Source organism: Balaenoptera physalus (assembly GCF_965194825.1).
Source record: "Balaenoptera physalus genome assembly, chromosome: 11".
Classification (NCBI taxonomy): Eukaryota; Metazoa; Chordata; class Mammalia; order Artiodactyla; family Balaenopteridae; genus Balaenoptera; species Balaenoptera physalus.
Window position 1 is genome coordinate 109,470,665 of NC_138896.1, and position 26,409 is coordinate 109,497,073.

The 26,409-nt window shown below is 53.0% G+C and overlaps 1 protein-coding gene across 4 annotated transcripts in view; it reads left to right on the forward strand.

Annotated features, from left to right (window-relative positions):
- The window catches only part of RUVBL1 (RuvB like AAA ATPase 1), an 81,940-nt gene extending 61,057 nt beyond the window's left edge, over window positions 1–20,883 (forward strand). For all 4 annotated transcript variants that reach the window (XM_082414014.1, XM_082414013.1, XM_082414012.1 and 1 more), the window contains 8 exons: window positions 3,624–3,775; window positions 7,055–7,144; window positions 7,914–8,063; window positions 9,709–9,772; window positions 10,833–11,031; window positions 15,785–15,887; window positions 19,479–19,570; window positions 20,492–20,883. In XM_082414014.1, coding sequence (XP_082270140.1) covers window positions 3,624–3,775; window positions 7,055–7,144; window positions 7,914–8,063; window positions 9,709–9,772; window positions 10,833–11,031; window positions 15,785–15,887; window positions 19,479–19,570; window positions 20,492–20,651 — 1,010 coding nt within the window. In that variant the 3' untranslated portion in view covers window positions 20,652–20,883. The remainder of the gene's footprint in view (window positions 1–3,623; window positions 3,776–7,054; window positions 7,145–7,913; window positions 8,064–9,708; window positions 9,773–10,832; window positions 11,032–15,784; window positions 15,888–19,478; window positions 19,571–20,491) is intronic.
- Window positions 20,884–26,409: the final 5,526 nt, after the last annotated feature.

The following is a 26,409-nucleotide window of genomic DNA, read 5'->3' on the forward strand; positions in this document are numbered from 1 at the left end:
AGACCTGTGACTGGGTCCAGTAGAGGTTTGGAGCAGCCCTCCCTCAACTTAAGCCAGCAGTGTTCCTCTTTTGCCCGGGCCCACTGGTATTATTTACTTAGGTATTTCTTTTTAAAGTGACTTGGTAGTTTGGCGCATAAATACAGAAGAGTGCACGGAACATTAATGTATACCTCGGTGGATTATTATAAATTGAAAACCCATGAAACCAGCACCCAATCAAGAAAGAGATTATTGCCAATACCCCAGAGCATCTGTATGGTTCCATCTATCCTTCCATTTTTGAGATTCAGCCCTATGGCTGCGGGTAGCCATAATCGTTTCTCATTGCTCCATGATATTCTATTGTCTGAATACACCACAGTGCAGTTACCTCTCCCACTGCAGGTAGACATGGGAGTTTTCCCAGTGTTTGGCAACTAAGAATGATGCCGCGTGACTGTTGCTGGCTGTGTCCCTTGGTGCACATGTGCACTCAGGCCTCTTGGGTATATACCTCAGAGTTGAACTGCAGGGTCACAGGTATTCATGTGTTCAACTTTAGGAGATAATAAATACCATGTTGTTTCTAAACCAACTTATACTCCCACCAGCAGTGTAAGCTTTCCTTTTGTTCTGCATCCTTACCAACTCTTGATATTGTCAGTCTTTTTAGTTTTAGTGATTCTGGAGGTTGTAGAGTAGTATTTCGTTGTTTTTTCTTTTTCCATTGTTAAAATTTTTATTTTGGAAAATATCAAGTACCCAAGAAGTAGTCAAGTGGTACGATGACCTCCCCCATGGTCCCGTCTGATTGCACAGCTGCTTTCATATCTATAAATATTTCAGTATGTATCTCTAAAAAAGAAGGACTTAAAAAAATACCATTTTCATACCTAGAAAAAATTAACAGTAAATTCTTTAATGTCATCACATATCTAGTTAATGTTCACATTTCAGGTTGTCCCATAAGTGTCATAATATATTTCTTTTATAGTATTATTATGCAAATCAGGATACAAATAAAGGTCTACATAATAGATTGGTTGGGAAGTGTCTTCTATCTTTTAAGTCTGTGTTCCCTTATGTTTCTGTTTTTACCTTTGGGCGAAATACAAACTAGATAGAGACTGGGGTCGTACTCAAGGGCTGGCAGAAAGGGGGTGATGAGGGCTGTGGGCACGCGCTAACTGGAAGGGGAAGGACAGGGCAAGTTTCATGAGAAAGGCCCTGCGGTGGGGTCGGAGGAAACGGCTCCTGGAGACTCGGACCCCAGTCCTGGGTCCACCCTGAAGAGGGACGGACTGTCCGCCTCACCGCTGGCGCTGACGCTTGCATCTGCGAAGCGGAGACAGAGTCCTTCCACGGCTGCTTCGGGGCTGACGGCCCTCCTGCTGTCTCCCGGCCCCCACCCTCTGGGCCGGGTGGGGGGCTGCTTCTACGGGCGAAGAGCTGCTGCAGCCTTGATTCTTAGTTTATTGTTGTTGGTGTGGTCTGCCAGCTTTCCCCTAAGTTCAGGGGCGCCTTCTGTACCCATCTTCACCTGATCTGACCCAAGGATGCTTCCCTCCTCACCTTTGAACTGATGGCAGGCACAGTGACTTAGAATGGCTTTCTTGTTGAAGTTTTTAGAATCCTCTGAAAATAGATTTAATAGCTGTTAACTTACCTGTGGCATGGCTATGGTTTCGGAGGAAGCCATTTGTGTCTCTTGACCTGGACTTTGGGAATTAGAGTCTGTGCAGGAGTGTGTATGTGTTACGTGTGTTTTCAGAGAAGCTGGGGTGGTGATGTGCATTTGTCTTCCTATTTTCAGAAAAACTTCAGTTACTAATGATTATCATTGCTTTGTTAGAAAAACCCAGTTTCCTTTTTTTCTCAAGTTACTGTAAATGTTATTGAAGCATAACGTGCATACATACAGAAAGCATAAATCGTAACTGTGTAGCTCGATGAGTTTTCATAAAGTCAACACACTCATGTAACCAGGACCCGGATCAAGAAACAGACCTTGCTAGAACTCCAGAAGCTCCTTATGCCCCCTCTAGCTACTCTTCTTGTCCCCCGGGCCAGCAGGCAGAGACACGCCTGTATCGACTCTTAGGGGAAAAAACGTCTGATCCAGACGAGGCCTGGGTTTTCGTGCTGAGTTCGGGGGTGCGTGGTGCAGGGGCTGGAGCATCCCGTGGCGCCCTCCTAAGAGATCGCGGGCCTTATGCAGAACTTGCAGGCACATCCGCAGGCAGATTTCTTTTTTTTTTTTTTTTAATTAATTAATTAATTTATTTTTGGCTGTGTTGGGTCTTCGTTTCTGTGCGAGGGCTTTCTCTAGTTGTGGCAAGCGGGGACCACTCTTCATCGCGTTGCGTGGGCCTCTCACTATCGCGGCCTCTCTTGTTGCGGAGCACAGGCTCCAGACGTGCAGGCTCAGTAGTTGTGGCTCACGGGCCCATTTGCTCCGCGGCATGTGGGATCTTCCCAGACCAGGGCTCGAACCCGTGTCCCCTGCATTGGCAGGCAGATTCTCAACCACTGCGCCACCAGGGAAGCCCCACAAGCAGATTTCTTGGGTGTTGGATGGTCTGCCTGATGACACCCCCTCACCCCTAAGTGACTTCCTTGGCCCGTCCATTCACGTGTGCCTGTGGGGCTGAACCTTCAGCCCGGGTGTTGACAGTCTCGCGGGGGCCGCTTGGCGCTGCAGGTCCCGGCAGGGGGAGATGCAGGGTGCCAGGTGGTGACTGTAGGGTGAGGAAGAAGGAAGGGTTGTGTCAGGGCAGCTTTGTAGAGCCGGCGAGTCTCTACCCGGAAGTCTGTGAGGCCAAAGGGAGGGAAGGATGCTTCCGGCAGCAAAAACATTGTACTTGAGGGCACTGAGGCCATCTTCTAAAAATTAATTTGACAACAAACGTTTATTGAACAACTAATGTGGGTGATGTTTAGAACAAGGAGAGACAAGTTTGCCTTCATTTACAGTATTCTAATCTAAGAACTGTAAATGCTTTATTATTGGGGGTGGTTTGCTTTGGAGATGAATTGCGAAGAGTTGTAGAACAACCCGCTACAAATCGTGAATGACAGCTGGGTGTTTCTTCTTGGGGTGTGCAGTGAGGAGCAGCCAGAGGCCCAGATGCCTGGCGGGGTGGCTGTCCCTTGCTCTCAGCACGGACCTCTCATTCTTATCCTATACCTTGCTCAGGTGTGATGGTGCCAGAAGGGGTGTGGCGCGTTACTCCACTGGTTTTAAAAATTTCCTCCAATTTCCTTCATGTAGTTGCTGCTCTAGCAGAGTAGGATGGTTTGGGTTCAGAGACAGGATTAGAGGCTTAAGCTAAATTTCAGCCCCGTGGCGGGGTAGCGGATGTCTGAAACAGCTTTGAGGAACGATGGCCTGGGTGCCTACTTCTAGATCTGAACCTAGACGGTCCCTTTGAGAGGGTGAACTAGAACAGTTCTCTGCGTCCCGAGCAGCTCCTCCACTGCGTGTGTGTGGGCAGTGCTTCCCCACCCAGGGTTACGTACGGTGAGGCTGACTTGTTGGTTCTTATAACGTGGAGGTTTTATGGCTAAAAAGGCTGGTAAAAGAATGAGAGGGAGTCGCGCTTCTCACCAGGGCTCGTTCATCTGCTGTCTGTCTCTTCCAGGGCTGCGGATAAAGGAGACCAAGGAGGTATACGAAGGCGAGGTCACGGAGCTCACCCCGTGTGAGACGGAGAACCCCATGGGGGGCTACGGCAAGACCATCAGCCACGTGATCATAGGGCTCAAGACAGCCAAGGGGACCAAGCAGCTGAAAGTGAGTGCCTGCTCGTGGGCTGTCGCTCTGCCCCGGGGTCGCCCCGCGTGGCGTGACCTGTCTGTGCGCAGGGCCGACGGAGTCACGTGTGGGGCAGGGCTGGCACACGGAGGACTCAGTAAAGAAGGGGCTCTTCTTCTCTTCTTTTTATTTATTTATTCATTTATTTATTTTTGGTTCCGTTGGGTCTTTGTTGCTGTGCGCGGGTTTTCTCTAGTTGCGGCGAGCAGGGGCTACTCATCGTTGCGGTGCGCGGGCTTCTCATTGTGGTGGCTTCTCTTGTTGTGGAGCACGGGCCTAGGCGCGCAGGCTCAGTAGTTGTGGCACACGGGCTCTAGGGCGCAGGCTCAGTAGTTGTGGCGCACGGGCTCAGTTGCTCCACGGCCTGTGGGATCTTCCCGGACCAGGGCTCGAACCCGTGTCCCCTGCATTGGCAGGCGGATTCTTAACCACTGTGCCACCAGGGCAGCCCTCTTCTTTTCTCCTTGATGCTGAGGGCGTTGTGTATGTCAGGGCCTGAGCCGTGTGGCGCCGTTCTGTGTCCCACGCAGTGGCCGTGTGTCGCAGGCCTGGGCGTCGGCTGTTCAGTTCCAGTGCGCGTGCTCGCAGGAGAAGCAGCGCTGAGGGATCTGGTGGGAGTTGAAGAGTGATGACAGCGGACTCCCCCGGGGCCCAGCACAGAGTCCTGGCTGCAGTCCCTTCTGTGTGTCGGGCCCTATTAGCCCGTGGTGGCTTCAGCGGTCGGTTCTGCTCAGGCCAGGGTCCCGGAGAGAGTGTGGTGGTGGCAGTGGGGAAGACCCTGGGTGGTCCTCCCACTCCTGTAAGCCTTGAGGAGGCGACAGCAGGGACGCCTGGCGGGGAGCATGGGTTTGGAGTCTCTGCGCTCACTGCAGTGTGGCCTTCTGCAGTGACTTCATCTCTGAGCGATAGTTTCTTTATCTGTTACATGGGAATAATAATTGCCTATCTCACAGAGTTACTGTGAGGATAAAAGTTGTAGCTTTGGGTGTGGCACCCAGTTACCTAAGAAGTGGTAGCTGTTGGTGTTGTTGTGAGATGGGGCAGCCTGATTGTGGCTTTGCCTTATTAATAACAATGAATAACCTTTTCTTCACAGCTCTCACTTATTGTATGTGCCAGGCCCTGGGCCAAGTGCATCAACAAATCTGTGTGTGTGTGTGTGTGTGTGTGTGTGTGTGTGTGTGTGTGTGTAATTTCCCTCATTTTACAGATAAAAGAACCGAGGCTCATGAGGAGGTTAAGCAGTCATCCTAGGATCGCACAGCTAGTTAGTGGCAGGGCGGACTCTCTGAGTCCTAACCACTATGCTGTCTGCCCTCCAACTTGCTGTGTGACCTTTAGAAGTCAGCTGAGCTCTCTGGGCCTCCCTATCTATAAACTGCGGTAGATTGACCATATAATTTCCCCATCTTTGCTCTCCTCTGCGATTTTATTGTTCTTTGATTCTGTAAGGTAGTTTCTTGGTCACTGCTTTATGGAGATCATAAAAATGTCACTTCTTCAAAGGGCCATTTTTCTTTATCCTAACAGCATTTCCATCTCAGGAGGTTGCCTCTGCAAATATCTCTCTTAAACCCCTCCGCCTTCATCGCTCCCATTCTGTAGTAATTAGATTTCTTAGTAGGGTCTACCACCTTTCCAGTAATTACATCTTCAGTCACTTCATTTGGGAAATTAACCGATATAAAAATGCTGGAGGCAAAAAAAAAAAAAAAAGGTGTACTATCCAATATAGGATATATAAAATAAGATATGCAGTTTAAATTTTAGCTACCCATAAAGCTGTTTTGCACAGTTTCTTGAAGAAAATAACAAAAGGGTTAATGTTTTGCTTCCAAAATGAGTAGTTCCAGCCTCTTTGAGCATATGTACAAGCTGTTTGGATAGATGGAGTTCAAATACTCGGTGAATATTTAAGTGTGAAGGCGGAGGTACCGCCATCTTTATGGAGAGCCTCCCTCATCCCAGCCCTGCGGTAGGGGCCTGCCACCCCCGTCCTCACGCTCATGGCAGTGGTCCAGGAGCCGTCGGGCCCATCCCACCGGGGAGGTAGGGCCCTGGGTTCCCTCTGTGGTTACTCTTTGTAACAACTTCATTGAGGTCTCATTTTTAGTAAAATTCACCCATTTTCAGTGTACAGCTCAAGGAATTTTAATCGGTTTACAGAGTTGTACAGCTATCATCACAATCCAATTTTAGAACATTTTCATTACCGCAAAAAGAAACCTCATGCCTATTTGCAATAACTCCCCATTCCCACCCCCAGGCCCTGGCAACTACTAATCTACTTTCTGTCTATATATTTGCCTTTTCTGAACATTTCATATAAGTAGAATCATACAGTATGTGTTCTTTTATGTCTTGCTCTTTCTACTGAGTCCTGGTAAGTTTTTACTCTTTAATTTTGTTTGAGAGTTGAGAGTAATAGCTCCCCTTGAAATTTAACTGAGAGAAACATTTCTAAATACTGACTCTGTACAAAACATGCTGTCCCAGAATATTGATCACCTAGGGGGGCCTGAATCTGGATGATCTGGAGGAAGGCAACAGTTCCCAAAATGTGCTACTTTCCTTTTCTGGAGATGTAAACAGGTGGGCCCAAGGGAGCAAACACTGGAATTTGAATCGACTGGCTTGGGAAAGATCCTGCTTTTATGTTTTCTTTGAATTTTACACATCTATGATGTGATCACGGCTGGGTGCTGTTATATAGATGAGGAAACTGAAGCTCAGAGAGCCTTGTCTAAAACCATAGGCCCGCAGAAGGGCAGCCATGGAGAGTAAGCAGGTTCTGTCAGAGCTTCCGGTGCAGAAACCTCTACCCCTGCCCGACGTGGGGAGGGCAAAGGATTGAAGCAGGGAAAGCAATCTCAAAAGGCGGTGTTAGGGTCCCTGGTCCTGTGGACAGTATGGGCCCTACTTGGAAGCGGTCAGAGCCATATTTGCCAGTTTGCAGCCTCTGGAGTAAAAGGAAGGAGCTTAGGTCTCCCTTTGTGCCCCTCTCCTTCCTGCCTTCTCTTTGGGACACTCAAACCCCAAAGCCTGTCTCACGCATACACACACACTCTCTCTCTCTCTCTCTCTCTCTCTCTCTCTCTCTCTCTCTCTCCCCCCGCCCCCCCCCCCTTTTCCCTCTCCCTCCGTATGGTCATTAGCTACCTCAGCTCTCACAGAGGAAACCACCTTACAGTACATCAGAAATAAATACAATGTGGATTATAGTTCTCTGATGCACTTTTTTTTTTTTTTTTTTTTAAGCTGGACCCCAGCATTTTTGAAAGTTTGCAGAAAGAGCGAGTAGAAGCTGGAGATGTGATTTACATCGAAGCCAACAGTGGGGCCGTGAAGGTAATGCCACGAGGAGACCCAGGTGGCCGGGAAGTGGCTTTCTTTCTTCAGGGGGTCTGGGGTGTGCGGGAAAGGGCACTGTGTCTGCTGCAATGCTGATGGAAGGTCAGCAGTTGCCCCTTTATGTTTAGTCAAGTTTGCTTTCCCTTTATCTGCATTCTTTAACCTTCTCATGATTAAAACAGACAGTCTGTTAGAAAAATACTAAAACCTGCTTAGAGGGGGAGAATGGTGAGGAAGCGAAACAACTGTAGTCATTTTCAAATTGAAATGTGCAGGGTATTTAATCTTCCTTTTATCTCTTTGGTATTTTCTTCCCAAGATATATGCATGTGGAAAGGAATGCTGCATTAGTTGGCATTCTTTTTGTATCTGATTTCCAGTGTCCTGTACAGAGCTCCTCCCTGTTGAATGGATGAGCATAATACTTCATATCATACAATAAATCACCCACCTACAAAAGAGTCTGAACAGCCCCTCCGTCTCCAGTTAATCTACTGGATTTGCCCTTTATCGGGAATTGCATACAGTTAAGAGAAAGAGGGGGAAGATTCTGGGAGAGAGTATCGGGTGTTTTCAGCCGGGTTTTGGAACCCAGCGATGGGCAGATAGCTCCTTCTCTTGGCAGCAGGGAAGCAGAGGCCATGTTTGCAGTTTGTCAAGGGGGCTGTCAGGCCGCAGTGGGACCTGAGACTTTTATCTCACCCTGGGCCGCTTGGGGACTTGGCAGTGGAGCTCGCCAGGCACTCAGGCTTCGCTCTCTCTGCAGAGGCAGGGCAGGTGTGATACCTACGCCACCGAGTTCGACCTTGAAGCTGAAGAGTACGTCCCCTTGCCCAAGGGGGATGTGCACAAGAAGAAGGAAATCATCCAGGACGTGACCTTGCATGACTTGGACGTGGCCAACGCACGGCCCCAGGTACCGCCCGCAGCTACCGCCGGGAAGCCGGCCCTGCTGGCGGCCCTGCTGGCGCGGGAGCCTTTTGTGTGCTGCAGGCTCCGGGATGAACTGCCGGTCTTGCTGCCGCTGCTGAGGGCGGGCAGCCCTTTTCTGTCTGTAATGTTCAGCAATTAACGTGGACAAGAGCTGCGAGGGGCTCCTTTGTTGCAGTTCAAACGCTCTCGTCACAGATGGTTTCCTGCGCATTGTTCCTTCTCCCAGCCCAGCCTCCGGCCCCCGAGCTGGCCAGCTTCTCCCTGGCTTCTCTCCAGCACGGGGCTCGGGCCTGGGCTGCTCTGGGTGTGAATGGCAGAGGGCAGGAGTGTTCTTTGAGCCCTTTGCAGGATTTTAGGGAGCCTGACAGAGCTGTGTCTTCCCCCTGGCTTAGCAGAATCCCCAGTTTCGTAGCTTTGAGCTGGAACCGTCCCTGCTCCTCATGCGAGTAGAAGATGGATGCCTGTGTCCTGACTAATAAAATGCGGGGAAAGCACAGGATGATTTTATGCCATCTCTGGGGAACGTGCAGTTCAGAGAACCCGACTCTTCCCTGCTGGTGGTCTTTGGGTTTGGTTTCCTCTTCGTCCTAAAAGAGGCCACCTCTTCACTAACAAGGGAATAGGCTTTCTAACCTGAAATTTGATCCATGGGTGTTGTCCCTTGGAGCCTTGGCCGAGAGACTGCTGAAGAGTCTCCCCCCAGTTTGTGGCATGGCGGTCCCCAGACCAGCCTGCTGGGAGAGTCTCGCCTGACGAGTCTCGCCTACATGGAGTCCGGGATTGTGTGGCCCCAGCACTGTGGGCTCGGCCGACAGTCGCTTCGGGTCTTCAGGTTTTTGTGATTTAGGGCTCTCTGATTTTGAGTTTGCTCCTCCGTGAAAAGGGCATGATACTTCCTACCTGGCCCGGCAAGTATTCGGGAAGCATTAGCTCCCTTTCACTGTCGAACATTCAGGGAGCGCCTGTGTCCCAGGGCCTGGAAACAGCAGGCGACCACGGAATGTTGACTGCTTGCTGCCTGCACTGTGAGGGGCTGGCAGGTGGGTGCGGCAGCTGGGGAGCCTGTGAGGGGTCGGCCTGCTGCAGGGACAGGCCCTGGGCTCCGAGCAAGTCTGGCAGCCGGGCCTGGTGAGAGGAGGCGGGGGACATGAGTCCGTGCGTCTGTCCCCAGGGGGCTGGAGCAGCAGGGCAGTGTTGGGGTCAGACGCCCCACAGGGGGGCTTCCTGGGAAACAGAATGTGGTTCCTGGCAGGTGGGCTCAAAATGAGTCCAAAAGAGCTGGATGCCCAGGGAAGGGCTGGCAGTCCTGTGGGATGAAGGCGTTTGGGATTGGGACGAGGCACGGCTGGGGTGGGAGGTGGGGCAGGCCCCACAGAGCTTGTTCTTCCCACAAAGGCATTTTGTTTGATTCTGGCAGGTCGGGGGAACCTCTTAAAAACTCCTCTGTGCAGAGAAGCTCCCCAGGCATCCAGTGCAGGTGCCCAGGGTCTCCACATCTCAGGAGCCCCGTCGAGCTGATGAGCTGACGTGGGGCAATTGATGAGGGGCACTGGGGTCGGGGGGTGGCGACGAGGCATTTGCAGCTGCCTGAGGAAGCGGGACTGACTCCTGAGTCTCCTTCTGTGCAGGGGGGACAAGACATCCTGTCCATGATGGGCCAGCTCATGAAGCCAAAGAAGACGGAGATCACAGGTGAGAGAAGCAGCAGAGCTGGGGTCTGAGGGACCCGGTCCCCAGCCCGGCGAGTGCGTCGGGAGGCGCGCTCCTCCTCCACCCCGACGGTGTGTGGCTGTCCTCGGGCTCCTTGCACCCATCCCAGAGACGGAGGCTGTCAGGGGCCATGTCGCTTCTGCGGCGCGTGGAGTCCCCAGGCGAGGCGGGAGTGTGGCTGCCCTCGTGGGCTGTAGTTTACCTGCCCCCCTTGCTAGCTGGTACGCCCCTCTTTTTTCTAATCACCACCTATAGCTTTGTCACCTGAAAATGTTAAACACTAAAGCTCTGTTTTCTTTAGAGTTTCAGCCAGTGGCATGATCTGAGCCCTTTCTATTAGACTCGCCTAGAGCAGCATCCTTATCTTAACTCAGCTTTGACCATCCCTGCTTCATGGCTGTGGTGGAAGGTGCTGGCTTTGTGGGCTGCTCCCTCCTGCTGATAGTACAGGCGCTGGTTTGGACAATGAGACCTGTGACCTTGGACGGTTATTCAGCTTTTGAGAGGCTCTGTCCCTCTCACAGCTCTGAGATGGTGCCTTTCCTCAGAACCTGTCATTCCTCACAGGTTTCCCTCCGGAGAGGATTCTGCACGCACCCTCTTCCTTCCTCCAGGCACTTGATTGAAAGTTAATTAACGAAGCGTTGTCACACAGGGCCAAGAGAAAGGGTCACTCACCAGTGCAGCACAGGGAAATTTGCATATGAACACTCCCTTCTTCCTGGGTTGGGGGTGTGAGTAATAAGGCCTGGTGGGGAGTGTGACAGAAGTGCAGAATGTCGGAAAAGCCATTTACAAACTTAACAAAACACAACTTCAGGGGCGGCAGCCAATTTTGTGACTTTTGGGTAAAGTTATCCCTACTTTCAGATGAAACTGAAGCCTGGAGTGGGGCTGTCGCCTGCTTGTGGGGTCACACAGCTAGCAGTCAAACCCGGCCCTGAACCTGGGCTTGGATCGAGTGTGGGTGGAAGAGAAGAGAAAGGCGACAGCCTCCCGCACCTGGCATTGACCCTGCCTGTCCATCCTTGCCGACTCCTAGATAAACTCCGAGGGGAGATTAACAAGGTGGTGAACAAGTACATCGACCAGGGCGTGGCGGAGCTGGTTCCGGGCGTGCTGTTCGTCGATGAGGTCCACATGCTGGACATCGAGTGCTTCACCTACCTGCACCGGGCGCTGGAGTCTTCCATCGCCCCCATCGTCATCTTTGCGTCCAACCGAGGCAACTGTGTCATCAGGTACCATGAGGCTTTTCCACCTTCTGCCCGGGCTCATTTGTTCCTCCAGGATCACTTTCATCCCGTGGCGTCGTGAGTCAGGATGAGGGTGAGGGGTGGTCGTGTTCACTTCGAGGGAAGCAGAGTGGCTTGACTTCACTCCGTCACGGTCACCAGTGCAGCAGCCACCCTGTTTCTGCATACGAGGGCCTCCTCGTGGTGACTGGGGTTCCACTGGGGTGTGTCTTGGTCATCCGGTTGGAGTGGGCAAAGGTAAGGTCAGATGGGCCAGCCCGTGGCAACATGGCCTGTGTTAACTTCCGACCTCCTCCGAGCTCCAGGAGGTGTGTGTCTTGGCTTCACTTTTCAGAGAGGAAACAGGATGACAACGTGGTGTGCCCCTGGTCATAAAGATAGGATGAGAACCCAGGCCTCTGACAGTGAAACCAGTCGTTTCTTTCTGGCCCAGACATTCTTGGAGCCACACTGGCACCTCCCCCCACCCAACCCCCTTAGGCCCACCTTCAAGAAGGGATCCCAGAGGACTCACCCTCTTTTCAGCTCTCGAGCCTAAGCACCAGTGTGCCCAGTAGTTGGCTCGCTGGTTTTCTGCACTCCCTTGAGTGTTGGGGCCTGGTCCCAGCAGTGCTAGGGCATGGGGGGGTGGCACAGAGCCCTCTTTAAGCCTGCAGCCCAGTAGCGAGGGCAGCAGAGCCCCGAAGGCCACGTGCTCCTGGCAGCAGCAGGGTGCAGGAATCTGGAAAGAGACCGCAAGGCCGTGAGGGTCTCAGCACAGAGCTGGAACCAAAGCTAGTGGGGAGCCTGGACTGCTGGTTCACCTAGACCTGCCTCGGAGGAGCTTTGTCTCCGCTGAGCTTATACAGAAGCCATGCTGTTGGCTGGTGATCACTCAGTTCAGGTGTTCAGGTGATCACTCTCGCTCAGAAAGAGAATTTGTGGACTTCCCTGGTGGCGCAGTGGATAAGAATCCGCCTGCCAATTCAGGGGACATGGGTTCGAGCCCTGGTCCGGGAAGATCCCACATGCCGCGGAGCAACTAAGCCCGCGCGTCACAACTACTGAGCCTGCGCTCTAGAGCCCGCGAGCCACCATTACTGAGCCTGAGTGCCACAACTACTGAAGCCCGCGCGCCTAGAGCCCGTGCTCTGCAACAAGAGAAGCCACTGCAATGAGAAGCCTGCGCACCGCAACGAAGAGTAGCCCCCGCTCACCGCAACTAGAGAAAGCTCGCACGCAGCAACGAAGACCCAACACAGCCAAAAAATAAATAAATTAAATAAATTAAAAAAAAAAAAAAAGGATTTGTGTGCACGATGCAAGTGCCTGTGGCGGCAGCATCTTGCATCCCCTCTTTGAATCCCTGTAGTGCTGTCTTGACAGGACCACCGCCTGTCATCATCACAGGTGTCTTCTGCAGTCTTAAAGGGCAGGCAGCTTGTACCAGGTTCAGCCAGCTGGAGCCTGGCTACCTGGGCAGCATCTGGAAACTGGACACGTGGCCTGGTGAGCCTGGTGTCCCTGCCGCACAGGCCCTGTCAGTTTTCTGGACTTTGCTTTGGTCAGGCCTGCCTGGCTTCAGTCTGACAGCTGGCGGAAGGGCTCAGCCTGGACGGATGGCGCCCCCTACCGAGGGGGTTCTGCTGATAGTCGCCCCTCCCTCTCAGGCCGAGCAGATCCAGGCTGGCAGAGCCAGGCGGGCGGCTTAGGGCAGGACCAAGAGCTCGTAGGATCAGAGTCCTGCTCTTAGTCTCGTCCCATCTAGGGGAAAAAAAGTGCATAGAAAGGTAGCTTTGATCTCAGCTCGCCCAGTGGGGCCTGGGAAACTTGACCCCAACCCCGTCCAGAGGGATGTGAGTTCCAGAAACCATTTTTCACTAATACGTTGTCTGAAAGGAACTGTGTACCTAAGGTTCATAGCTTGGACAAATTTCCAAAGTCTGTGGTCTTTAATTCCTGAAAAATGCTTAGCAGTCTTTAAGCAGAGTTTTTTTGTTTAAATTTTTACTTTTATGGACTCAATACTATAAGAAAAAATTTTAACATTTTCTTATAAATTCTGTTCTTCTGTGTTTTTTCCTCTAATCTTTTCTTCTTTAGACTATTTATATTTATTATGTCTGAATTGAAGTTAATTTATCGTGAGTGTTAGAGAGTTGGGGATATTTTAAGATGGTAAGTTGAGGTCTTTTAAACATTTCCCAAGAGAATTCCTAAATAGGACCTAAAACAAGGAGAGACATATGGCTTAAATAGAAGTAAATAACTAAAAATTAAATGTAGTTTTTAAAGGTTATTTTGTTTAATATGAAGATTACAGGTATACCAAATATACTAAAATTTGAATCATGATAGAATTTCATCTTAATAATTCTTCGTTATTAGTTTTAGAAATATTTGTTGATGGAAAAGATTTGTTTTCTCTAATGGTATCTTAATATTTTATATTTGCTACTAGTCTATTTTCCTTTTTTGTTTGGAAAGGTCTTAATTATTTTTAAATATTAGATTTAACAATTATTAATGAAGCATTTTATTTTTTTTTTCAATTTTTTCATTGTGGTAAAATGTATATAACATAGAGTTTGCCATTTTAATTATTTTTATGTGTACGGTTCAGTGGCACTAATTACCTTCACAATGTTGTACAGCCATCACCACCATCCATCTCCAGAACTTTTCCATCACCTCAAACAGAAACTCTGTCCCCATTAACCAGTAAGTTCCATATCCCTTCCCCCAGCCCTTGGTAATCTCAGATGTACTCTGCTTCTGCGAATTTGCCTTTTCTGCATATTTCCTGTGGGTGGAATCATACAGTGTTTGCCCTTCTGTGACTGACTTCTTTCACTTAGCGTAACATTTTCAAGGTTCATCCTGTTGTAGCATGTGTCAGGACATTTTATTCTTGCAATAATAAATATACACTTACAGTTCAACTGACCAGATAGAGTTTCAACAGATAGATTTTCTTTTACTGAAGTTATATTTCTAGAACGTTTACTTCTTTTTGAAACTTATTGAAGGTTAACTGCAAATGACCTGCCCTTGTTCTTTGACCGTAGACTGCAGGCTGGTCTCGCTGGGGAGGCCAGCCTCGGTGCTGACGGGCTCCTGAAGGCGGAGGCAGGCCCGGCTCAGCTCACTGGGCTTCTAGGCCCACGTGCCTCCAGGCTGGCCTGGCCCTCATCGCATCAGGAGCTGCCGCCCTGCGGCCCGGTGGGTTGGCGGGGTTCTTCTCCCGGGCCGCTCTCCTCTGGTCTGGCTAAGGATTCAAGAGAACGACAGGCAAAGGACGTGACGGGACAGTTCCCAGAACGAAATGAAGTAACAGGGAAAGCATTCAAATGATTCATTAGTAATCAAGGAAATGCAAATTCAGACGATGTGTTATACCCTTCCTTTTTCTACACCTTTAAGCAGCAAACTTTTTTTTTTTAATAAATTTTTTTATTTATTTGTTTTTATTTTTGGCTGCGTTGGGTCTTTGTTGCTGCGCGCGGGCTTTTCTCTAGTTGTGGAGAGCGGGGTTTACTCTTCGTTGCAGTGTGCGGGCTTCTCATGGCGGTGGCTTCTCTTTGTTGCGGAGCACGGGCTCTAGGTGTGCGGGCTTCAGTAGTTGTGGCATGCGGGCTCGGTAGTTGTGGCTCTCAGGCTCTAGAGTGCAAGCTCAGTAGTTGTGGCACACGGGCTTAGTTGCTATGCAGCATGTGGGATCTTCCCGGACCAGGGCTCGAACCTGTGTCCCCTGCATTGGCAGGCGGATTCTTAACCACTGCGCCACCAGGGAAGCCCACAAACTTTTTTTTTTTTTTTTGCTGCGTTAGGTCTTTGTTGCTGTGTGCAGGCTTTCTCTAGTTGCGGTGAGCGGGGGCTGCTCTTCCTTGCGGTGCTTAGGCTTCTCATTGCAGTGGCTTCTCTTGTTGCGGAGCATGGGCTTGAGGTGTGCGGCTTCAGTAGTTGCAGCATGCGGGCTCAGTAGTTGTGGCTCGAGGGCTCTAGAGCACAGGCTCAGTAGTTGTGGCACACGGGCTTAGTTGCTCCACGGCATGTGGGATCTTCCCGGACCAGGGCTCGAACCCGTGTCCCCTGCATTGGCAGGCAGATTCTTAACCACTGCGCCACCAGGAAGTCCCAGCAAACTATTTAAGAATTAGAATACTCAGTACTGGCTACAGTGCAATGGGATCAGATCGTTCATGTAGCTGCGTAAATTAGGATATTCGTTCGTTCATTCATTCATTTGATTAAGGAGATATTTACAGTTGTGTCATGTTCTGTGAGAGTTGCTGAGGAAATGTTCATGGCTGTATGCATACAATTATTTATCAAAACACCATGAATAAGGATAGCAACAATTGGAAACTACCTAAATGCCCAACAGTTTGGGTTAAGTAAAACACTTGATGGTCTATTAAGACTGAAGCAACGTGGACAAAAGCAAAAAAGAAAAAAAATCTACATACTTAGTGTAACTTATGAAAATTTGGCAAATACCTATATGAATATTTTTAATGTGATTTTAGGTGGCTTTTTTTCTCCTCCCCAAATTTCCTGTGGTGTTGATATTTGCTAAAATAATGATGTTGTTTCTGACACCACCTGAGTTAGTAGTCTGTGTCCTCTGCGGTCCTCCCTCTGACTCTCAGGACGAGAACTAGCTGCCCTGTCATCATGAGGGCCTCAGCCATGTTTCCACGGTCCAGTTTCTGGTCTCAGAGAGGCCTGAGTGATGTGGCACTTCTGGGCCTTGCAGGGGCACGGAGGACATCACCTCTCCTCACGGCATCCCTCTCGACCTTCTGGACCGAGTGATGATCATCCGGACCATGCTGTACACCCCGCAGGAGATGAAGCAGGTGAGCACCGCCCCCTTCTCCCCTCGTTCGCTCCCAGTGTCCCTGATGCCTAGCGAGAAGGCCCCACCTGAACGGTGTGTGAGCCAACTGGACGTGGCCTGAAGTGTCACAAAACCTCAGCTGCCTGTGGTCTTGGCTGTTCTCTCTTCTACTCCATCCCTTCCTGTAAACTTAGGAAAGGGACAGTGAGAAAATCGACTTGGTGACAGCCATTAGGGAGGCCACCAGCTCTAGGAAAGAGGCAGCAGAACATCATGTAGTGAGAGGCTCCAGCCCAGGCGCTGGCCCACCAGGGCCCACACAGGCACCTCCGGCAGGCGCAGAACCCAAGTCCCAGGGGAGGCTCTGCCCGGCCTGCTGCCGAGGCCGTGGAGATGGTAGTGAAACAGCATCACAAGTGTAGAGGGCGTGTGGAATGGAGGGCACGAACCTAAGTTCACAGGAAGAGGCGTGACGGTGCACAGGGGAGCGTTTAGCTCAGTGCCCCACATAGCGTGTGCTCAGCCCTGCGTGAGCTGAATCTGGCTCAGGCTTGGGAGCGGGGGGGCGGTGGGATGCATGGGATTGGCCTCGTCAACCCCATGTGTGCCCCACAGTGCCTCGGCACCCTTGGAAGCCCCAGTCCCCTTTCTGGTGCTTCTGGGCAGTCGTTTCCCCCCTTTGACGGCTGAGTCACTGAGTGGTGCGTCCAGGATGCAAAGCCAGGCTGTGCCCTGCAGAGCCCAGCCATCTGCTCTGCCCACCCTTGCCCCAGACGGTCTTGCTGAGGCATAGGTCTCTCACTGTGGGGTCAGCATGTGGCCACAGCTGGGGCCGTGGAGTGGCCCAGGGCTGCACTGCCATCTTGGTGAGCTCTGCCGGACCCTCTCCTCGCCAGAGCACAGGCAGTCTTTGTTAGACGTTGTACTGGGCCATTTGATCCCCCGTCACCTCGAGGTAGGGAGAACTATTTTCATTGGCATTCTTAGAGAGGAGGACACTGAGACGTAGGCTGGTTAACCTGCCCAAGCTCACGTAGCTCGTCAGTGGCTAGGCGGAGGCAGGGCTTATAACTGGAATCCAGGCTGTCTGATCCTGAAGCCGGTGTTTTTGATCGCTTTGCCACCAGCCTCCTCCCCGCTAGAAATATCTCACCTGGGAGTGGAGTCCCTGTGGTAGTTGGTCAGCGAGGCTCTCCTTGGAGCTCAGAGGGCCGCTCCTGGACACTCGCCAGCAGCTCCCCTGCCTGCTTGCGGCCCGTCTGGCCTGGCCCTGCTGGCATTTCTTGTTGACCAGCACCAGGAGCGCTGGTGGTGTGTGGAGCCAGGGATCTCCCTGCATAGCCAGCACAGACAGGACACCCATGCGGTTCTAGTTCATGCAAGCAGCTGGGTGCGTTATTTAGGAGATGGCGTGCATGGCTGGGGCCTTGTCACCGGATGATGGTCTCTTGCTCTTGGATGAATGCTAGGTTGAAGCCAAGGCTTTCACTGATGAGGAGCAGAAGCCAAAGCGGGGGAGAAACTGCCCCCTTCCCTGCCCTGACTGTGGGACCCGAGCCCGGCCTGCACCCCACGGTGCTTCGTGGCCTCTGTGCACCGGGAGACGTGCTCCCTCGTCTCAAGGCTGTCGTGGGGACCGAGGGAGACAGTGACGGCAACTCAGGGGGTTTGGGGCCGTCACGACTGCTGGTCACAAACCCGGAGCACGCTGTCCCAGCTCCCTGGCACGTGCGCGGTGCCCCAGAGTCTGGAGGCTCGGCCGGGGGGGGGGTCTCTTCTCGGGCTTTCTCTCGGGTTAGCGGAGGATAGACCAGCTGCCAGACGAGCACGGCTTTGTTCGTGCTGTTCAGGGGACAACCTCAGCATTTTTACTGGAGCCCGGGGTGAGTTTTTTAAAAAACAAAGTAAATGTAACTTGTGTACTCTGCCGTCAGCACCGACACCCTCATAAACTATCCCTGCAGGTTATTAAATGATTAAAGATCTAATTTATGAACTGTCCGTTTCCGAGCGGTCTGAAACAGGAGCTCCTGGGATTGCTCTGACCAGCTCTAGAGAGAATGAGAGCAGAGCCTCCCTGACAGCCCTCCAGGGTTGGTGTGGCTCGCCGAAGGCCGGAGACTCCGGGCTGGTGCTCTCCCCCAGACCAGGTTCCAGGACCCAATGTTTGCATCTCCCTGGAGTTTCCAAAGGCCCCCAGGGGACTCCTTGGCCATCCCAGCTGTCGGTGAGAAGCTCTTTCTATTTGGGAGCACAGAGCTGCCCCGCTCTGACGGCCGTGGCCGGAGGGGAGTCCGTGGCTGGAGCCTTCTGCTTTCTCCTTTCCCCGCCGTCCCTGTGCCCGTCCAGGAACTTCTCTGCTCAGCTGCATTTCACTTTGGACCCCAGGCAGTGGACCCCTCACGCACAGACTAAGATTCTTTTGACAGAGGTCACACCTGGCAGCCCACTGGCTGAACAGATGTGGCCAGTGAGTGCAGTGTTTGTGAAATGTTTAAATAAGTTGACAACATTCAGCAATCAGGACGCTTCATACAAAAATCTGAGTTCCGAGTCTCTCTTGACAAAATGAAAGCCTTTCCTGCCAGCACCTGGGCCTCAGCCCTGGAGGCGCTGGTTGCAGCAGCGGGGCTGCCTCGCCTGGCACGTGCTGGCCCGTCCACCTCGGCCCCCCGTCCGCTCACTGCTGACATCTGCGGGACCTGGTTCCTACCGAGCCGGGCCTTTCCCACTGACGGCGGCTGCCACGCTGGGTCCCCTTAACCAGGGTCACCAGACGCAACCTCTGTACCCCTGCAGCTCCTGCCCTCGGGGTCTCTGCCTGAGAGCCGAGCGCCCATTTGAAGTGTCCACCTCCCAAACCTCTGGTCCCTCTCCCCTCGTGAGGCTTTAGCTGGGGGCTCAGTCTTTCCCACTTCCACGCCTGTATCCCGGGTGTGTTTTTATGGCTTTAATTTAAACAGAGGCTTCTTGATAACTTGTTTACGAAGCTGCCAAAGTGAAAAATTCCTGTATTATATGAGGCTCGAAGTCCTCGAGTTATCTCAGCTCCACAACACACAACATCATTATCCCGCTGCCCCTTATCACTCAGTGCTGGTGCGCCTGCAGGATCCTGGTGCCACTTGTGTTACCGTGTCCCCACGCCAGCCTGCTTCCCCTCCAGCTTTACCAGGATCTCAAACTGCACAAGCGTCAGCCTCTTCTTGACAGATGAGATATCTCCCGGTGATGTTATGAGAGCTGGTAAATGTTTAAAAGTAACTTTTAAAATTTATTTAACCATTGCTTTTGTCAAGCAAATAAGAAGTGTCTCTTCTTGCCTGAGTGCTTAGAGGTGGCGGTGCCCCTGCCGGGGAGGTTAGCTGCCACTGAGGGAGCCGGGGCAGGCAGGGTGGGCGCAGGGGCATTGCCGCCCTGATGCACACCTCGGGGTACCAGCTGCCTTCCAGTCGGCGTGGGGCTGTGCCCCCGACTTGTGCGAGGACAGCGGCGCCCGCGGGGTCGGCTCTGCCCCACCGGCCCCGCTTGGGGCGTCTGTGCTGTTAGGAGGTGGGACGAGAACACTTGAGGTCGGTCCCTGTTGATCACAGTGTTTCTCCTCCAAAAGATCATTAAAATCCGAGCCCAGACAGAGGGAATCAACATCAGTGAGGAGGCGCTGAACCACCTGGGGGAGATCGGTACCAAGACCACTCTGAGGTGAGCCGGCCATGCCCGGACCCCGCCAGTGCCTTCCCAGGGCGCAGGACCGTGCCTGCTCTTCCTGGGTGGTGGGTCTCATCCTGCGGCAGGTGCAGCACAGCTAGACGGTGGTGTTGAGAAAGCTGAGCGACAGGTTAAGTCCCCTCGTCCTGTAGCAGACGGTCCCGCTGGTGGAGAGTGTGCTCTGCCTGGCGGCCCCCTGCGTGGAGGAGGTGGACGGAACCGGAGACCGGGTGCAGGGCAGGCGGCCCCTCCGCTCCGGCCCTGTGCTCCAGCGTCTGCTGGGCGGGGAGGCGCACAGGCAGAGGTGGCTCTCCTGACTGCTCACCAGCGGCCGGAAGCCAGTTGCTGCGGAGCGTGACCCTTCTCAATGTCCTGACTGCTTATGAGCCATGACTTCACAGGGCTCGGCCTGGCCCTGTTTCCCTTTGAGTCAGTTCCTCGCCCCTCAGGTTGCAGCAGAACGCAGGCTGTTTTGTTTGGGTGGAGTGGTGGTTTTAGAAACTCCTGGACTTTTTGCCTTTGGATGGGGCCTTTGCTTTCATGGGGCTGTGTGTTCATTTCTCCACCATATTCCCTGTCCCGATCTGGACCCTGGCATTGCCTGCTTGCTGCTGTAGACATCCAAGCTTGTGGTCCCTTCCCAGTAGCAGTGGAGGGCGTCCTGCTGGAGGGGAGGACCTTTAGGCAGTGACGGATTCGGGGAGTAGGGCTTATACGTCAGGGCGGTGACTTCTGGCCCCTCTCTGGTGGGGTTGTGACTCCAGATCTCTGAAAAGTGGCAACTCTCCCTTTGTCTGCTGTGTCTGCAGCAGCTGGCACAAGCTTCTGCAGCTCCCTCAGTGCGCCTTCTGACTTGGGGAGGGGGCTCCCATCCGTGGCCCTGCTTCACACCTGCCTTGGCCCCGGCCGCTCTAGGTACGCGGTGCAGCTGCTGACCCCGGCCAACCTGCTGGCCAAGATCAACGGGAAGGACGGCATTGAGAAGGAGCACGTCGAGGAGATCAGTGAGCTCTTCTACGACGCCAAGTCCTCAGCCAAAATCCTGGCTGACCAGCAGGACAAGTACATGAAGTGAGACGGCCGAGGTCTTCTGCGAGGAGACTCCGGGTAGGCCCGGTCCCGGTCTGGCCTGCGGGTAGGAGGCTTGCCCCCAGGTTGGGCTGTCCCGACTTGGTGGGTGGCAGCGCTGTCAGTTAGTGTGGAAGAGTTTCTTTTTAAGTTATTGTGACTCATCCTGTGGTTGCTTTGAAGAAACCCTGCCTTATCTGGTGTGTTTTCTAATAAACCCTGATAGGTTATTTTGATGATATCTGACTCTTCTTTTAATTTTTGAAAAGTAAACTTTGTGTTTGAGAGCAGCTGGAGATGTACAGAATTGCTCTGAGGATGGTGCAGGGGTCCCTCTCTGTCAACATCTTAGAGCCACGTGGCATGTTTGTCATGTGCGATGAGCCCGCAGCACACGTCCTTGTGCTTTGTGCACGTTTTCTCAGTGATCTGCTATCCTCTCTCTGTCCCAGGATCCGTCCAGGGCCCGCGTCACATTCAGTCGTCATGTCTCTTGTGGTTTCCTGGCTGTGACAGTTGCTCAGACATTCTTTGTCTTTGATGACCTTGACAGTTTTGAGGAGTGCTGGTCAGGTACTCTGTCCGATATCCCTCAGTGGGGCTTGATTGATGTTTTCCTCATAATTAAACTGGGATTGAGGGTCACTGGGAGGAAGAGCACAGGTAGAGGGACATTTCCATCATGTCTGATCAAAGGTGCGGCCGCCAGTAGGACTCACGGCTGTTGTGTTGGCCTTGATCACCCGGCTGAGGTTGTGCTGTTGGGTTTCTCCTTCCCCCTTTCCTCACTGTCCTTCTTGGAAGGTGTCTCTAAGCACAGCCCTCACGGAGGGGAGGGGAGCTTGCTTCACCTCCGGGAGGGCTGAGGTCACCTGTTCTCCCCATTTGCTCCTTTATTCAGTCGTTTCTATCAGGATGGACTCACGGATATTTATTATATACTTTGGGTTATAACCCAATATGACTTTATTTTGTTGCTCAAGTTGTTCCAGCTTTGACCGTTGGGACCCCTGTCAGTTGGCTCCCGTGTCCCTCTGCCGGGCCCCCATCACTGGGACTGGGAGGTAGGGGCGGTGGAGCGCCTGGCAGACGCCACAGCGTGCTGTCTGCCAGGCCTGGTCCTTGTCTCCAGCGTAGCGCTGCTCACTTGAGGCAGGGCTCAGCCCAGCAGCAGTGCCACACGGGCAGGGTCTTCGTGCTGTTACTGTGTGTGGGAGAGGGGACCAAACGAGATGGTCATCTTGATCTAATCACCACTTCAATGCAAGTCGGCCAGCACCGCTGTTCCCCATGTAGTGACAATGACCTGAGCGTGTGCAGGAGTCCGGGCAGGAGGGCTGAGGCCTGGGGACCCATCCAGCCCTTGGAGGGCCCCCAGGCCCTGAGAAGGCCCCAAGCGAACTCATGCTGCCAAAATGGATCTTCTGTGGGCCCCGCCCCCGAGGGAGATCCCAGCGTGGGGGTCTTGGGGGTGTGTGTGTGTGAGGCAACCAGGCACAGGGAGGGCTGGTGGGACGCTTCCTGAGGCCAGGGCTGTGCGCTCAGGCCTGACCTGGCTACCCATCTCCTCCAAGGCTGCACCCGTGTCTCTGGTCTCCCAACTTAAGCCACATCGGAACAAAAGAAGAGTGATACCTAAGATGCAGCGAGAGCCCGTTGTGTGGTAGGGCCTGTGTGATGCTGTGCATTTCCTTCCGCATTCTCTCAGTAGCCCCACGGGATTGGTACTGGTTAAGTCACTTGCCCAGCTAGTAAGGATGAATCAGCCGGTTTGAGTCTGTGCTCCTAACCCCTGTGGCTAACCTGCCTTCCTCAGCGTGCCAAGTTGTTGGAGGGGCCTTCGAGCCCTGACCTCTGTGCCAGGCAGGTGAGGCAGGCAGGGCCAGTGTGAGGAAAGTCATACCCTAGAGGACAGAACCAGGCTCTTCCCTGGCTGGACCTCCTCCTCCAGCCCAGCTTGGGCGGAGATCTTCCCAGCTGCACAGGGGCCGTGCCGTCCAGAGCAGTCCCGGGGAGGACGGCCATGTGTGGTCATGGCCCCCTGTTCCTGCTCCTCAGGTCTCCTGGCCTTGGTGGTGCCCAGAGAGATGGCCTCCTCGTTCGCCTGTGCTCCACAGTGAGGGAGATCGTTCTGGACAGGTAGGAAGGTTGGGTTATTTTAATCCCTCCTATTTTTTCCAGCAAAGCCTGTGATTATTACATTAATCTTCCAGGCGAAGTTTTTACGACCGATCCCTCGCCGACTATGAGAAGTTTCTCCATCCATTACCAAGGGGGAAACAGACCCTGGTGAGGAGGAAAATATTTGTTACATCTTATCAGGCTGACACACAAGCTACCAACAATTACAGCAGCCCCATTTTTTGCACTATTTCAGCTCCGTCGTGAAGAATTGTAATATTAACGTGAGGCGGGGTGGGGGCTGGTTGCAGGAAGTGGCTGTTATTCCAAGCTCTGGGCCCAGGCTCTCTTGGGCGCCTCCCAGCAAGCCAATTGGGTGGCTGAGGAGGAGTGTTTGCATGAATCCCAGCTCCCTGTTCCTGTGCTAATGGCCAGGAATGCGGGCGGGCTGGAGGGGCTCTTGAAAGATGGGTCCCTGGCCCTCGCTGGGGAGCCACCTTGGCCCCTCCTTCATTTTCTCAGCCCTGGTGTCTTTTCACCACTACACCTCTTAGGTTACACCCCCTAGATTGGTTCTTAGACTATTTTGGTTTTTAGGATTAAACAGATGATGGTGACTTCTTGGTTGGCAAACCTTTCTCAACCATTTTTCTAATAAAATGGAGCCGCACAGTGGTGGGGGGCACTCCCTGTTGGCCTCCATGTCTCGGACCCCAGCGGGCCTCTGCCAGGAAAGCAGCAGATGCTGGGCACCCAACCCAGCATCTGGACCAGCCTGAGCAGCCCCTGCCCTGGAGGGGTTCCAGGCAGAGGTGGCAGGTGGGAGAGGGGAGCAAAGGGGTCCAGCGGGCATGGCAGGCAGGGGCGCGGTTTGGATTGTTTGGCCCTTGATCCCTTTGGTCCTAGAGCTTTGGTTTCCTCCTCTGTAAGATGGGGGCAGTCGTGTCGCATACATCTGTGTGTGGACTTGGTGGGGTGACATGCGGCTGCATCAGGCGCTCGAGATACGATAATTCAGAGAAGACTTCCCTATCCCTGTCTCTCTTGGAAGAAGAGAAGGTCACACTTTATCCAACAGGAGCCAGAAGCCGTTAGGCTCTGCCCTTCCCGGTCCCAGACAGCAGGCCCTGGAAAGGCCTGGAGGTCCCCTGTGGCTGGACGCTTCTGTGAGGCCCAGCAGGATAAGCCCCAGCTCAGGGCCCACAGGCTCTGGAGCAGAGGGGAGAGAACGGGCAGATGCGTGGGCTTTTGCCTCCGTGTCCGCCACTTCCATGAATGATGTGCTGGCCCTCCCTGGGCCCCTGGCCCCCATCCCCAGTGAGGCCCAGGCAGGGCTGGGCAACCAGAGGGGAGGAGTGGCTGTCCGCGTTGTCCCAGCCCAGCCCTCCCTTTTGGTGTCAGGGAACAGGCCCACTGAGAGGTAGAACGGGGTCCACCCATCCAGTCATCGTCTCGCCTCCTCCATTTATTGGGGATAGCAGGCCCCGGGGACAGGGTGCCGGGGCGCGGGGTGGGCGGCCGCGGGGCTGGCTGTCGCCGGCTGGCCCTGTCGCCCTGGCCGTCACTCGCGGCAGGCGCAGTGATTAATGGCTGGGCCGCGCTGCCCGGGCCGCCGTCAGCGCGCGTCTGCGGCGATGGATTCGCTGTCAGGCTCCCGGCCCGCGCTGACCCCGGCCCGGCCGGCGCGATCAACGGACGGCGCGCACAGCGGCTGGGCCGGCGCGATAAGATGCGCCGATGGGCGCCCGCCGGCTGCCCGCTCGACACAGCCGTCGCCTAGTGATTAATGGGGATGCTGCGGTGCGGGAGGCGCGCGCACGCGCGCGCGGGACCGCCGGTCCCAGGACACGCATGCGCGACCCCGCACGCGAGTTGGGCAGGGGGACAGCTGTGAGACCTCCGCCCGCGGGCCGCCAGCCTCGCCCACGGCCCGGCGTCTCTGAAAACCCCGGGTCTGGCCCGGTCGCCCGCACGCTTCCCCCGGCCCCGTGCGCGAGGGCGTACAGGCTCCGGACAGCTGCCGGCAGGCCGCAGGGAAGCAGTGTGAGCCGTTGCTTCGGAGGCGGACTGGAGGGCTTCCCCGAGGAGGTGACGGGGGCGAGCTGCAGCTGGGGTCGCGCCAGGCCCTCCTCCCCCTTTCCGGGGTCTCCGCAGCCTCCCCGCCGCGCGCCGCCCGCCACTGCGAGGCCACAGCGCCCACACGCGGCGCCCGCGGAAAGCGCCACCCGCCCCGCCCCTCCTCAAGGGGGCGTGGGCAAGCCTGGCCAGGCAGGTTGGAGCCCAGGGGCCCAGCGATGGAGGCTGAGGCCAGGGCCGGGCAGGGAGGGAGTGTGTGTCCGAACGCGCACGTGGGGAAGGAGCAGTCAGGGAAAGCTTACTGAGCTGGGCTTTTAATTAAAAAATAAATAAATAAATAAATAAATAAATAAATAAATAAATAAATATATATATATATATATATATATATATATAAAATATATATAAATATATATATGAACATGGATCAAAATGTAAAAAGTGCAAAGCGGTGTAGGTGAACAATCCCCTTCGCCCCCTGCCGTCAGCCATCCTATGCTTCGCAGCATTTATTAGGAAAAATTTCAAAGATAAGGAAAGTTGCAGGGCTCTGGAGCAGAGAGGAGAGAATGGGCAGAGGCCTGGGCTTTACTACGTATCCACGACTTAGCACTACTCTGAGTGAAACAAATCAGACACAGAAAGACAGATACCTATGATCCCACTTATATGTGGAATCTAAAAAACAAAACAAAAAACACCAAGCTCACAGATACAGGGACAGATCGGTAGTTGCCAGAGGCGGGAGGGAGGGGCTGGGTGAAATGGGTGAAGGGGTCAAAAGGTACAAACTTGCAGTTATAAAATAAATAAGTCTGGGGATGTAATGTAGAGCATGGTGATGATAGTGAATAACACTGTATTGCATATCTGAAAGTTGCTGAGAGAGGTCTTAAAAAGTTTTCATCACGAGGGAAACAAATGTGTAACTGTGCTTGGTGTTGGATGTTAGTTAACTAGACTTACTGTGGTGATCATTTTGCAATATATACAAATGTTGAATCATGTTGTACACCTGAAGCTAATATAATGTATGTCAATTATATCTCAATTTTAAAAAGGAAAAAAAAGTTGCAGGAACCTGTGAATACCCGTATCCCTATCACCTGGGTGATCTCCATCTTCCCTCCATCCTTCAGTCCATTTTTATCCTGTCTTAAGCATTTCACAGTCAGTTGCAGACATCAGGCCACATCATGCATATGTACTTTTAATACTAAAGCATATGTACAATTACCTAGAGTTGGATATTTGTTTATTTGTTTTTTAAAAGGTTAAATGTATACACAGTGAACTGCACTAACCCTAAGTGGACAATTCCATGAGTTTTGACAAACGAAACCCAAGTCGTGTCAAGCATGTTCCTGTCACCCCAGAAAGCTCCCTTAGGCCTCTGCCCAGTCACTCTCCAACACACTAACCAGAGGCATCACTGTTCTGGTTTTTCCCACCTCAGATCAGCTTTGCCTGCTCTGCAACGTCGTAAAAATGGGATCATAGCGTGTGGACGTCTCTTTTGTGATTGGTTTCTTTCAACCGCCTTTGAATAGTGAGATCCCAGCCCTTGT